Source organism: Phaenicophaeus curvirostris, chromosome 6 (genome assembly GCF_032191515.1).
Source record: "Phaenicophaeus curvirostris isolate KB17595 chromosome 6, BPBGC_Pcur_1.0, whole genome shotgun sequence".
Taxonomy (NCBI): Eukaryota; Metazoa; Chordata; class Aves; order Cuculiformes; family Cuculidae; genus Phaenicophaeus; species Phaenicophaeus curvirostris.
In genome coordinates this window covers 60,468,994-60,482,039 of record NC_091397.1, presented here as the reverse complement: position 1 = coordinate 60,482,039, position 13,046 = coordinate 60,468,994, and the positions used below count along the sequence as shown (strand labels likewise).

General features: G+C 39.4%; 1 protein-coding gene across 1 annotated transcript; it reads left to right on the top strand.

Moving 5' to 3' along the window:
• Positions 1 to 4,681: 4,681 nt before the first annotated feature.
• On the top strand, positions 4,682 to 12,551 carry LOC138722345 (wnt inhibitory factor 1-like). Its single transcript, XM_069860406.1, has 6 exons — positions 4,682 to 4,743; positions 6,957 to 7,102; positions 8,353 to 8,448; positions 9,622 to 9,726; positions 10,486 to 10,581; positions 12,180 to 12,551. The coding sequence occupies exons 1-6, from the start codon at positions 4,682 to 4,684 to the stop codon at positions 12,389 to 12,391; spliced, it is 717 nt and encodes a 238-aa protein (XP_069716507.1). The 3' UTR covers positions 12,392 to 12,551.
• Positions 12,552 to 13,046: the final 495 nt, after the last annotated feature.

The following is a 13,046-nucleotide window of genomic DNA, read 5'->3' as shown; positions in this document are numbered from 1 at the left end:
GGCCGGGGGCTGTGGGGCCGGGGCCGGGGGCTGTGGGGCCGGGGGCTGTGGGGCCGGGGCCGGGGGGCGCTATTATTTGGTCAGGAACATATCAGTCACTTGCCATGTTGTACCCTGTGTCCTAGCGCTGCTTTGAGTGGCTGCACTAAATAAATAAAGAAATAAAAATGCATATTAAAAAAAAATCCACTGTATTAGTTTGGATTCTTAAAAAGTTCAGGTTTGAAGCATCCTTTTTTTCCCTTGTGAAGGATTGTCTGTCTCAGAATTGATGATCTTAATGGTATTCTGTGGTAAATAGAAGAGGAGGCTGAGGGGAGACCTCATTGCTCTCTACAACTCCCTGAGAGGAGGTTGTGGAGAGGAGGGAGCTGGGCTCTTCTCCCAAGTGACAGGGGACAGGACGAGAGGGAATGGCCTCAAGCTCCGCCAGGGGAGGGTCAGGCTGGACATTAGGAAAAAATTTTTCACAGCAAGGGTCATTGGGCCCTGGCAGAGGCTGCCCAGGGAGGGGGTTGAGTCACCTTCCCTGGAGGGGTTTAAGGCACGGGTGGACGAGGTGCTGAGGGACATGGGTTAGTGATTGATGGGAATGGTTGGACTCGGTGATCCGGTGGGTCTCTTCCAACCTGGTGATTCTATGATTCTATGATTCTATGATTCTATGAAATACTTTTAGACACATTTGATACTTGAATGTAGTTTGTCACAGACCCTTCGTTGCGATGTGCTCTGTGCCGGCGGGGCCTGCGCGCTGGGCCGTGTTCCACGAATAAAACATAAACAGCTTTATCACTGACTTGTTTCTGGCATATTGCACGGCTACTGGTAACTGTCCCTCCTGCAACACAACGCGAGTTGTGCTCTGCGGTTTATGCTTTATAGATTCTCTTTGTTCATTACAGGCGCACAAACCTTAAATTCTGCATTAGTTGACAAATAAATGAGGTTATTTCCTATAAGAACATAATTTTTGCCCATCTCTCTACAGTTCTGATGCCACATAGGAACAGTGGCTCGCTTGCTGCAATACATGCTTCCAATATTTCCTGGGGAAAATAGCTCCTGTTCCTCCTCTTTACATATTCTCACCTTTCTTTAAAAAAAAAAAAATTGAATATTGATGAGGTAAAAATAAAACTGACAACAATCCACAGCTCTAGACAAAGAATAATAAATCTTCTGATCGATTGGGTGAATGACAGAGTGATTACACTTAAATGCCTTTGAATAGCTTTTTTCAGAACAAGGTTTTTACAAGTGAGGTGCAGAAACGTTTGTCTTTCCCGTAGAGAAGCGGCCGTGGGCGGCAGCCATGCCGGCCTTCAGCCACACACATGGACACGGAAAAATACTTCCTGAGCAGCCCCATTGATCTTCGGCTCATCTCATTTGTGTATGATTTGTGCTGCAGCTTCTGATGGAGTAAAATGCAATCAAGGGGATTCCAGCTTTATTATTTGTAATGCGTGGCTTGACTAGCTTTAATCAAACGGGCTATATCCAAAGTTAAAGCTGTTACTGAGAGGCTTTTTCACTTTTACAGCTCCCCAGCGGGAGGCCTTGAACAACCAATGGAACATTTGGCCTTTTGGCATTCAACTTTATTTAACTTAAAGGAATACACTTTTACATACATTTGGGAAAAGTAATGGCATATATATAAATTACATAAACCTCTGAGAATATCTGAGTTCCTGCGTTTGGAAGGTTGTGTGAATGATGATGACGCAGCCTGTCACTGACTTTGTTAACACAGCAGAGATAGTATTTCACAGGGCAATAAATAAATGGGGTTTTCTTATTGTTTTATTTTTATGGAACTTGATCAGCACAAAGAAAATGCACTTATATCATAAAAGTTTTCGTACTCTTTTCCTAAAACGTTTTGGGAGAAATCTGGTATTAAGTCCACTATTTGTCCTTTAGGACTTTCACCTGGTTCAAGGCTCAGGAGTCAATCTCTGCAACCTGGACAGTTTATTCCATCATTTATACACAGAAATTTATTTATGGCATCAGTCCAGTGGATGCATAAAGTACTTTTTTGAGCCACTATTAAAATATGAGAAATGGTACCCGTAAAAGAAAAGTAAAAGATAATAGAAGATGAGGCATCGGGAGCAACAGTGTAAAAGGAAAACATTGAGGAAATTATTTCAGATGCTGAAGCCAGATTGTTCCTGGCTTTTTAGCTTAAATGTTTTTAATTGTATATCTGTCAACAGTAAATAACATATTCATCAGTAACATGTGTTGACACTTCAATAACCTTCCTACTGTAACAAAATGATGGACAGTTTGGACAACATTTAAAATAACTTCAAAATTGTTAGCCTGCCAGATAACCTACTTTGAAGAATATGTGTATTTTTGGACTACTATTCAAAACATTAATCAGTGTGCTGATCTCATCTTTCTAGTCATGTCTAGCCACACTCAGCCCCTTCTGAAAGTTTGCCAGGTAAAGCTGCCAGGAGATGTGATTTTTTATTTCTTGGAAAATGGATAGAGGCAACCAGTTCCCAGCAGTTATTTACATTTTGAGGGGTTTAGTTTCCAAGTGATTACAATTTTTTCTTATTACTGACTAGACCAGAGTCAGAAGCTTTATAAGGGAGCTAAAATTGGTAAGTGTCCTAGATATGAAATACCCTGAATTCCCTCACTTTTCAACAGGGTCTTCCATGCTGATGGGCATTTTTCATTTTTCTGCTTAGCTGACTCTTTAGCTTTAATAGTTTATTTAGTAAACAAAGCTTTCTTTTTTCTATGTCTGTCTTTTATATTAATAAAACCTTTCTTTATATAAACCCCAGCAGTATGGTTTTTGAAGGCAAATAAAAATAACTGAATCTTTTTAAAGTAACAGACAAAGATAGTATTTGGAGGTGCTTTTTCTTTCTTCAGAAAAATACTTTCATAGTAATTTTTAATAAGGATATTTGCTTTGCAAAAGTGCTTCTGGAGACTATGTTTCTGTTGTGATATGTCCTGCAGAATTCTAGTGGATACATATAGATGAGATGGAATTAGAAATTAATATTTTAACTTGTCGTCATCTGAAAAGTAATTTGTCATAAAAAAGATTATCATATAATTGCCTTGCAATTATCATAATGAATATAATCTGTTATGTCTGATTTTTTTGTCCACTTCTGCACTTCTTTGAAATAGGATCATATAACATATTTTTCATTACTGTCATGACAACTGTGTCAAAATATTTTATTGAAAATTTAATCACCCTATTACTGCTTAGTCTCTTATTGCAAAAGTAGTTTGGTCTGAATGGACTTTTTTCAAAGATGATGCTCCTGAAAATACTATTTCTAGTCAGTACACAATGGAAATGTATTTACTCCTATAATACACAACACAATTTTATTATTTTTAAAGGAAGTAGAGAATTCCATTGCAACAAAGACCAATGCCATCTTTAAACAGGATTATATCATATGAAATTATACTTTCATTCTTTGTTGTTGGGTGACACTGTAGAGATTTGAAAATGATAGCCTTAGCTGCTTGAAGATTTAACTAATTTTTCTTTTCATTTTTTTTCTGCAATGGACCAAGCTTCTAAAAGACACGTAGTGTTCACAGGTCTCTCATTCGCGATAGAGTTTGCCACTCTGTGAGGAAAATTGCTTATTAAAATAATGGTTTTGAAAGTTTAATAAAGGGCTGGAATCCTTCAAATTTATATTTGTTTCAGATGAATTAAAATAGGGCCTCATGTTTTGAAGTCAGGGCTAGGTGCACTAATGGTGACAATCTGTATGGAGTCCATAGAGGCCTTTAATTGTGGACACCACCAGGAGAGGTGTGTGACAGTTCTGGATGAATGTTTCTACACAGCCGGTACATATATAATATCTCCGCTCACCCAGTTCACACAGGGGCATGTTTGAAAATAAACCCATATATCATTTCCCTTCTTTTAGCAGAGTTATAGTGTCTTTCATACCTATTTTTCAAATGCCACTGTAGCCCACTTGCACTGAAAGACAGGTCAGTATTCAAACTGTCAAGAAAGAAGATTGATGTTGGTCGTAAGTCCCTATTATCTGTAAGATTTGATGTGGACTTGATTTGGGATACAGCTTTGATCAGTGCTACTTAACTATCATTACTTGATGGCTCATCCATACATGATAGAATGGAGATCAAATTACGCTGAAAAGTACTTATAAGTATGGGTTCTAACTGTGGTGCTACAGTGATAAACAAAGCACCAATTCTGGATGACATGTTATTAGATGTAATTAAGTAGAGCGCTGAGCCCAGCTATAGCAGAGCAGCTATGATTGGCAGAGCCTCGAACTGCACACACAGTTTAGAGCTAGGGAAGAGGCATAATACACCTCCTATTACCTCCCGAAACTGCTCGACTAATAGCCTATTGATATTTTATTAGATTATTGTACATCACGACTGCACAAGCACCCCATAACATTTTCTATCCTGAATTCTAGGCTTATACTTGTCTTACAAGTCAGTCCTTTTTAGAGCAGGTTGTGCAGTATTATGGCTGACTCGTAAATTCCCATGGCACATGAAGGTCTGAGCTTATACTTCTGGAGTATTTTTCCCACTGTAATGAAATAAAAATATTTGAAATAAGCAAGAGACACCTGTGCATGCTCTAGGGTGGCCAGAAGTGGGGTATGGAGTGGCCATGGAGTTGTGGGCGAGCCCAGACCTTCGACCAGTTACAGGGAGCAGAGTACCAGACTCCCGGTACGCCCCATCCTTATTCACACCATAAGTTGTGAGTGCTTTAGCTCAGATTAAAAAGCAGTTTTCACTTCTTCCTTCTCTTCTCAGGACTGGACAGATGTACCTCTCAAAAGACTTACTTACTTACTATGACTTAAGACTTACTACTGTCTATGACCTAGGCAGCCAGTACTGCAGAAGTTGTTTGCACTCTCTCCTTCGCTGTTTCAATAAGCAAAAAATGAGCCCCTGAACGTCCTAGTCCTACAACTGCTTTGTTTTGGTTTTAGTTTAAAACTAAGTATCAAATATATTCATTAAGACATTAATGAATGCATGTGAATTCTCTTTATCCAACTCTCTACTTAGAAACTCCATTAACTGCTGTCGTTTTTTATCAGATTGTGTATCTAAGGCTAAAGCATGTTGGATGCCCGGAAGCATTTCTGTTTTCAGTGAGAACCCCTGTTAACATAACACAATCCCTTTAAAATGCAGGCATGCACTCAGCAAATTTGATAAGCCCTGAGATGAATTTAGATGCACAAAGATGGTGAAGCAGTCTAATCCTTCCTACAGAAGACAATGTTTAAACAAATTTATTTCATTCAATGAAACACCTGGTCAAGCTTATTTAATATACTCTTTGCATTTAATTATCTCTGCTGAAGGGGCACTTGCTATATTTCAAATTGTGATGATTATCTTTTGTATTATTTTAAGAGCCTTGAAGAGAACCCAGAGAGAAATAAGAAAAAGGAGGGCTCTTAATTAACCTGAACCTGAAGTCATATTTTGGAATAGGGAAGTTAGGATATGAGACTGAAAATAAATAGTACTTTAAAAATCAGACTGTCTACATGAATAATGAAGAATAGCTGTTAAACCTGAAAAGAATTCTGAATTAATAAATTGTTGCTAGGCATTAATATCTGAAAGACACACTTCCACATTAACAGGACAAAGGACAAAAAAGGAAAAATAATTCTGTGAAGAACTCAGTATGGTTAAAATTGTTGGCAGAAGTCAACAAAGTGTAAAATTATGATATACCTAGAGAACAGTACAGCCCAGAGTTAGCATCTCAGTTATTTTCTTCTCTCTTCTTTTCTCTTATGAGGTTGGCATAATCAAAGCTGTTCCTTTTGGGAAGAATATATTCTCCAATATATTTCAGGGAAACAATTCTACCAAGAGTGCTCTCATTGCACTATTCAATTACTCTCATACTTGCAAGAGGGAATATCGTGTGTGAAAATAGGAGACTCTCTTCTTCCCACCACAAACTGGAACTGCAATACAAACAGGGTTTAGATGGGTTTTTTATCTAGATAGCAAATTTACTGACTATGGAAACTTACGCATGAGTAATCAGATCACTGCTTTCTTTGCAGCACAAATACTACGTGAAAGGGTATTTGCAACCTGGGTTTGCATAGGGTAAATGTAATTGTATGTTCGTATCATCTAAGAGTTGCTTTGGTTGCCTCGGCACAAGCAAGAGCGGAATTGTCCCCATTTCGGGCAATTATTTAGTACAGTGCTTCCAGGCTCCTCTTGTTTAATCATTTAACATGTTACTTTGCTCCTTGACAGGCTAAATACAGTCTTGCAGAGATAACATTACGTGTGACTTGATCTTCGAAGAAGCCAGACAGCACTTCACAGTAAGATTTGTGTTGTTTTACTCCCTCTAGGAACTGTATGTTCCACGCTATGTAGGTATGAAAAGGTATCATCTTAAAGTTGCTTTGGTTGCCTAGGCACCAGCAAGGTGGGCATTGTGCCTGTTTTAGTCAACTATTTAGGGCTGCCCAGCGGCTGCTCCTGTGCCCACAGTCACCCCCAGCCTGGTTTGTTCCAGCCCTGCGGGAGCCCTGGCACCCAGACAGGAGCCGGGAGCCGCAGCCCCGCATGAGAAACACTTATTCACTGGTAAAATACTGAAAAGGACAAAATCTTTGAAGCAAAGGCAATTATGTTTTTATTTTCCAATTCAGCGCTGAATTGGATGTCCTTCTAAAATTGGCATCCCATCTTACAAAAGCAGGGGGTATATGTACTAGTTTTAGACAAAGAACCGTGTAAGTCCTCAAAGGATGTTTATTTAGGTTATTCAATCACGTCTGGAGAATTCCTTCAGGTTATCTCTTGACCTAAGACAACGACATTTTACAAGACAATTGAGCATTTAATAAATTCTTGCAACTCTAAAAGAACGTTTATTCTTTCAGGTTATTCATCCATGTCTGGAGACTGGAGAACAGGCCTTACGAGGAGTGGCTGAGGGAGCCGGAGTTCTTTAGCCTGGAGAAGAGGAGGCAGAAGTATGCAAAAGTAAACACTGGACAGAAGAGTTTCAGTTTAAACTCCGTTGAATGCAATGGGCCAATTTTCTAATTCCTTTCTTCAAAAGTTTAACTACAGATCATTGTGGCGAGTAATTGCTAAAACCCACTAGCTTTTCAGTTTTTCAGTTTTGCACTGTGCTTTTTTTACTTGAAGTGTCATATTATTGGAATAGTGGGGTATGAAAAGTATTGGTGATGCCGCTAGGCTTTTCTGACTATTGAGATGGTTCAGAGGGAAAGGAATAAAATCTGTTCTGTAACTAACAAAAAGTGAGGTGAATTTGATGAAGGTTGAAGGCAGTTTGGAAAAAGTTATATTTGCTCTTGTTTTAAGCAGGTTAGAAGCTAAATGGAACTTATTACATATGCAGATGCTATCTTCAGTATAGGTTTTGAAATACCCCAGCCTGTGGGGTTGCAAAATACGGGTATAACAGAGGGATAAAGTCGGGCAAGGCTTTCTCTAGGACTGGTTCTCTGTAGCTGGGTGGGTTGCTTAGAAAAGAGTTTTTCCTGCTTACCCTCTTGCTCAAAGAGGGATTGCAATGACAAGGGTCAAGTCTAGCGTAGCTCTGGTGGGCTCAGCTGTGATACTTGTGCGCAATCCCAAGAGGTCTCTGAACACAGGGGTATTGTAAAACGTTTCAGAATGCTTTCAGCATAACCCTTATTCTGGTGAGGCCACTGGTAGCATCTTGTGCTGTGAAGCTTCAGGTCAGATCCCTCCTGTTCATTGGAGCGACGATCTTGCTTATTCTTAAAATTCTGGGAGATGGAAGCACTGACTTATTTCTGGAGATGTTTTCAAGAACAGGGATGCCGAAATGAGCATGTAGTTTTTCTAGGAAGGTATGTAGGAGCCCAGTAAAGACTTAAGTTGATATTACGTCTTAGGAATCAGAAGGCGTCACTAAAGCTGCAGCATTTTTTATTAAATCATTTCTTCTTATCACCTCTTTTCTCACCTGTCATTTCTAGACTGCAGTTACCAAAAGCTTCCCCGTCAGTCCAGCTGTGTCCCTTTGTTCCTTTTCAGTATGTTCCTTTTCAGTTCTGTCTATTCTGCCTAGGGTCCAGAAGCTTCCTTTGTTTTGAGCGTTAAAAGCTTATAATTGAGGAGTGCTCCTAGTGCAGGGAAGCTATTTCACCTGACTGGCAATGTGAAATGGTAGGGCAAATGTGAAGACTAAAATAACACAAATTTCCTATGTACTTAGGTAGCAATCTTGGAAAGCCTCACCAATATTTACCCAAGCTTTGTTTGTTGTCTGTCTTGCAGCAACATGTTATCCAAAATGCAAAAATGGCAGGGAGTGCCTCAGACCTGGAAATTGCAGATGTTCTCCAGGCTGTGAGGGTAGATACTGTCATAAAGGTGAGTAAAACCCAAAGAAGTGATAGCTTGGAAAGACAAGAAGTTTGAAAACATTCAAAATTAATTTGGAATTCCTCAAGTGTGGGATATAATGCATTTTGAAATAATGACCTAAATTCCTTGGACCTCTAACCTTACTGTCAAAAAAAGCATCGCCCAGAGGATCTGCATGCTTGCAGGAGAACGAGGTGGAGTATATGAACAAAAATGTGTCGTGAGAATCTGAGAAAATTTTGTCCTGTGGAAAATACCTTCTTTGAGTGTTACATAAATATTCTGTTCAGCTCTATACAAGACTTTTTCTAAGTAATGTAATGACACGATATGTATAGAGATGTATTTCTGCATTAGGTGCTTCTATAGTATCAGCAGGATGGTAATATCAAGGGCAAGTTGTTAAAGGTATGTGTGGCAATGTATTATTGATAAGTAATGGGAGAAAACTGTTACATTTATGCTTGTGGAAGGTTGCATTTGATTGTACAGAGCAGTAATTATGCCATGTTTCAAAGATGGCACATACCACAATTGATACCAATCATATATCTGGCATAAATAATGCTTCATTAATGAGACCTTCAGGGCTTTGACATATAGAACGGTTCTGGAATGCGGAGGCTTACTTAGATAGTTTGTTTTTGGGGAGGCACTGCTTGACTCTAGTCATAGGTTCATTTGTCAGATTAATATCCCCTTCTCTTCTTCCTCTTGTTGTGTGCAGATCCTGTCAGGTAAGGAAATATGTGAATCCTTGGCCGCGTGTTATCAACTTGCCAGCTGCGGTTTGGCGAGATCAATGAGAACAGGCGTGTTAGTAGTTACTGTAGTGGAGCTGTCGAGCAGCGGTGTCGCTGACAAACAGCTGGTTCACAGCTGGGGAGGGGAGGAGCTGTGCGCAGCATAATCATGTTTGTTGTTACTCTCCGGCTAAATGCTAAACAAGCTTTTAAACACATGCTTAATTTTAACTGCATTGTGAGCTGGCATTTGCAGACGTGGCTCTGTCATCTTCACTCTCTCCGTATGGAACTGTGCCTTGCTCCGAATTGCAGAAATTGTAGTCTTTGCAGATGTGATAAAACAAGCAGATGATGATAGACCAGCTGTTTAAAAATAATTATTTGAAGTCCTACGCTGCTACTGAAATGCACTGCATATGCTGTTCCCCCACAGTTAGCTGTGCAGGAGGCTGTCAGAACGGTGGGGAATGCATCTCTGTCAATGGAGTTGGGAAGTGTCTTTGTGCTTCTGGCTGGACAGGATCAAGATGCCGAGAAGGTGGGTGTCTACATTCACATGCTTTATTTATACCACTTAAATGGTAACAGTCCCTAAGGCCTGTGAACAAGTCCTGAGGGCAGCCTGACCAGAGGGCACTGGAAACAGAAATCATTTGGGAGGTATGTCGTTGAAGTCTCAGCTTTTCATGTTTGCATTCCCAAGAACGAAGTTTTTAGTGCACTCGGTTTGTGCAAAAAGCATTATACAACCCACAAACCGAATTAGACCCTGTCTTTCTCCTGGGGTAAAATTTTGAAGGAACTCTTCTCTCATTTAAAATGGCTGTATTAATTTGCTATTAAGTATGGATAATAAGGTAACATTATCATGGCATGGGTCATTCACAGTACCTTGTGCATTTACATAATGGAAATATTTATATTGCTTAGAAATATAACTGCAATAACAAAAACATTTGAAAAGGATCAAGAGGCCAATAACTGGAAATGTTATTGCATTACTATAGAAATGAAGGACCTCCATTATTGACATATACTCAGATAAAATAGTTTCAAATAATATTTTGCATTGAAGTGTACATCTATCAACATTTAAACCAAAATTCTTAACACAGTATCTATGTATTCAATATCCGTGCTCCTGGAAATGCTGTTAGACCTACACAGTTGAGCATCTGGCCTGGAAGAAAATGCAGTTTGCTATTTTGATTTGTATCATCCTGAATCTTTCATTCTGTCAAAATTCTTTTAGATCAGCTTTACAAATCCTGCTTAGTTACCCACTCTTTTCTTCTAGCAATTTGTCCTAAAGGTTGTCGGAATAATGGGGCTTGTGTGGCTCCTGGGATTTGTAGCTGCCCAGCTGGATGGGTTGGTGGAGGGTGTCACTTAGGTAAATGTCTTCTGACATTTTTCATTTATCCTTTTCTCTACTTGTTTGATTTACCAATACAGTGTTCAAATCTTTAGTGCCCAACAAGGCTGCTAGGAGTATCTTAGAACAGTAAATGAGAACTGCTTCTGCATACTTCGGCTCTTACAAGTATCGTAAGGAATACATGGCTTTTCAATGTGGTCAGAAAGATAGAACTTTTCCACTTTTAGGTAAATTTAGATACAGGTTTTGATTGTCACTGAATTCATTAATTGATATGTCTTATCAGTATTTCTGAAACATTTTCTGTAAACCCCAGTACAAAGAACTGAAAATGGCTGTTAGAGAAACATTATTGCTATTGATGTGGGTTAGGAGCTTCATTAAATTTTATGGACATGGAAAACTGAAACTTGCTTCTCACTTTGAGGATAAGTCGGCAGAATCAACTCTGGGTACTCTTAAAATAGTAAGAGGAAGCCACCTATAATCAGGATTAGTACCTATCGACATTCTTGCTGAACAGCCATTTGCATTTTCCCAAATTTTGATACACAAACCAGGTGATGATTATAAAAACTTCAATCCGCCATTCTCTGGCAGGGCCTTGTATACTTATAACAGGACTGCCCCGATGCTAAAGGCAATAACCCTGAGACCGTCAAAAGGAAAGTTTTTTTGGTTTGCTCTCCCTTTCTTTGAGAGAAAGCTGATTTAAGCCCTGCTTCTGAGCTCAGTATTGTGGGTGGAAAGTCTCAGGATTAAGCCCACTGCATTTGAAATTTTTGTGTGGCTGTGGGAATCTGGATCAGCTAGTTTTAGTTCTTCTGCAATATATATAATCAGGCAAACATTAACAGATAATGCATTCCCATTTGACCAGCAAAATGCTTATCCTTTGTTGTTCATCAGTGTATCGAGATAGAACGTAATATTAAAAGGTAAGTATGGGAGATGCAGAGAGCTTACGAAACGCTTAGGTCTATTTCCTGCATCAGTAATGATGATAGAAGTGTTCAGCCTTTTAATGTCAAAATAATAATTGTTCCCAAACTAGCTAGACCTGCACCCGGTTTGACTTCTGTTGGTGCAGATGATCATAAGCAAATTGCAGCCTCCAGCTTGTTCCCTGAACTGGTGTGCAGCGAGGAGACAACTAAATCTGTGTCCCCTCAGTCCTCCTCTGCCCTTCTTTGGGGGAGCGGGGAGACCGAAGGGCAGTGCGTGAGCAGCACCTTGTACGTGGCAACTATTTTCTCATGGATGTGAATCCAATAATGAGCTTGAATTAGTTTCAGTAGGAATTTTTATTGTTCCTTCACTTTCATGGAGACATCCATCTCAAAAATAGCCTGTGCCTTAAAGAACAACAGGAATTATAGTATTTTAAAAGGAGAATGGCGTATGAATAAGACTAGATGTACTATGGCTGTATTCCAGCAAAGGCCACGATGCCATAAATTGAGAGGCATTGCTTTTCTGTTCTTCCATTATGCTTTTATTTATACTGTCTCAGTGTGGTCACCAGGGAACAATTCTGCTAGCACAGCGAGACAAAAGAAAAATGATCCTGCGTTGTGCTGAAGACGTACTGTGTATCTGGTGTCTCATTTCAGCTGTATGTAAACTACGTTGTCAACATGGAGGAGAGTGCACAGCTCCAAACGTGTGCAGATGTCAACTGCCACACTCTGGTCCACACTGTGCAAAGAAAAGGAAAGAACGAAGCAACTTCAGCAAAGATAAGCTGTATTTTCTTCATGTGACTCTTCATATAGAGATGAAGTCTGCAGCAGTAGGGGACCTTAAAAAAAACCATGGTAACTAATTCGATTTGGATAGCTTTTTGTCTCCAGTATATTAAGTAAATGCTTTTCTGTAGGAAAGAAAACTATTGCTGACTGTAACAAAGCTGTTATAAGTGTCCAAGAGTGTGCAGTGTATGGCACATGTTCTCTTCTGTTCTCATTTTTCTTCATAAGCGCAAGTATTATGCCTTGGTTGATACAGCTGACCTTGAAATATAATTTACTCTCCAAATAAAGTACTTCAGAATAGATCTATGTTCCTCTTTTTGATTTTTTCCCCCTTTGACTAGAATTATTAATGATGTGTTTTTAAGAAGCATACAAAACAAAATGACCTTAATTCTGATCATCAGAAAAGGCTCTGAGTTCAAGTATAATTTGCCTTCAATGAGATTACACAGACACAAGAGGAAACGTGAAGAGTTTGCATTTTTCTGAAATGTCAGCAAACTGCAAAGCCCTTTATTAAAATCCTGGTTATTGCTATATGCATGATCGCCCCCCTTCCTCCCCAGTCAGGTTTAGATCTTGACCAGTTAAGCAGTACTTAAAAATCCAAGACACAGTCCTTGTTCAGACAGTTCCACTGATACTTTCTAAAAGCTTCATCCATGCTGATACTCAGGAGTCCTCATCTTAACTCCTTCCACAATCGTACTGTTGGATCATCTCTCA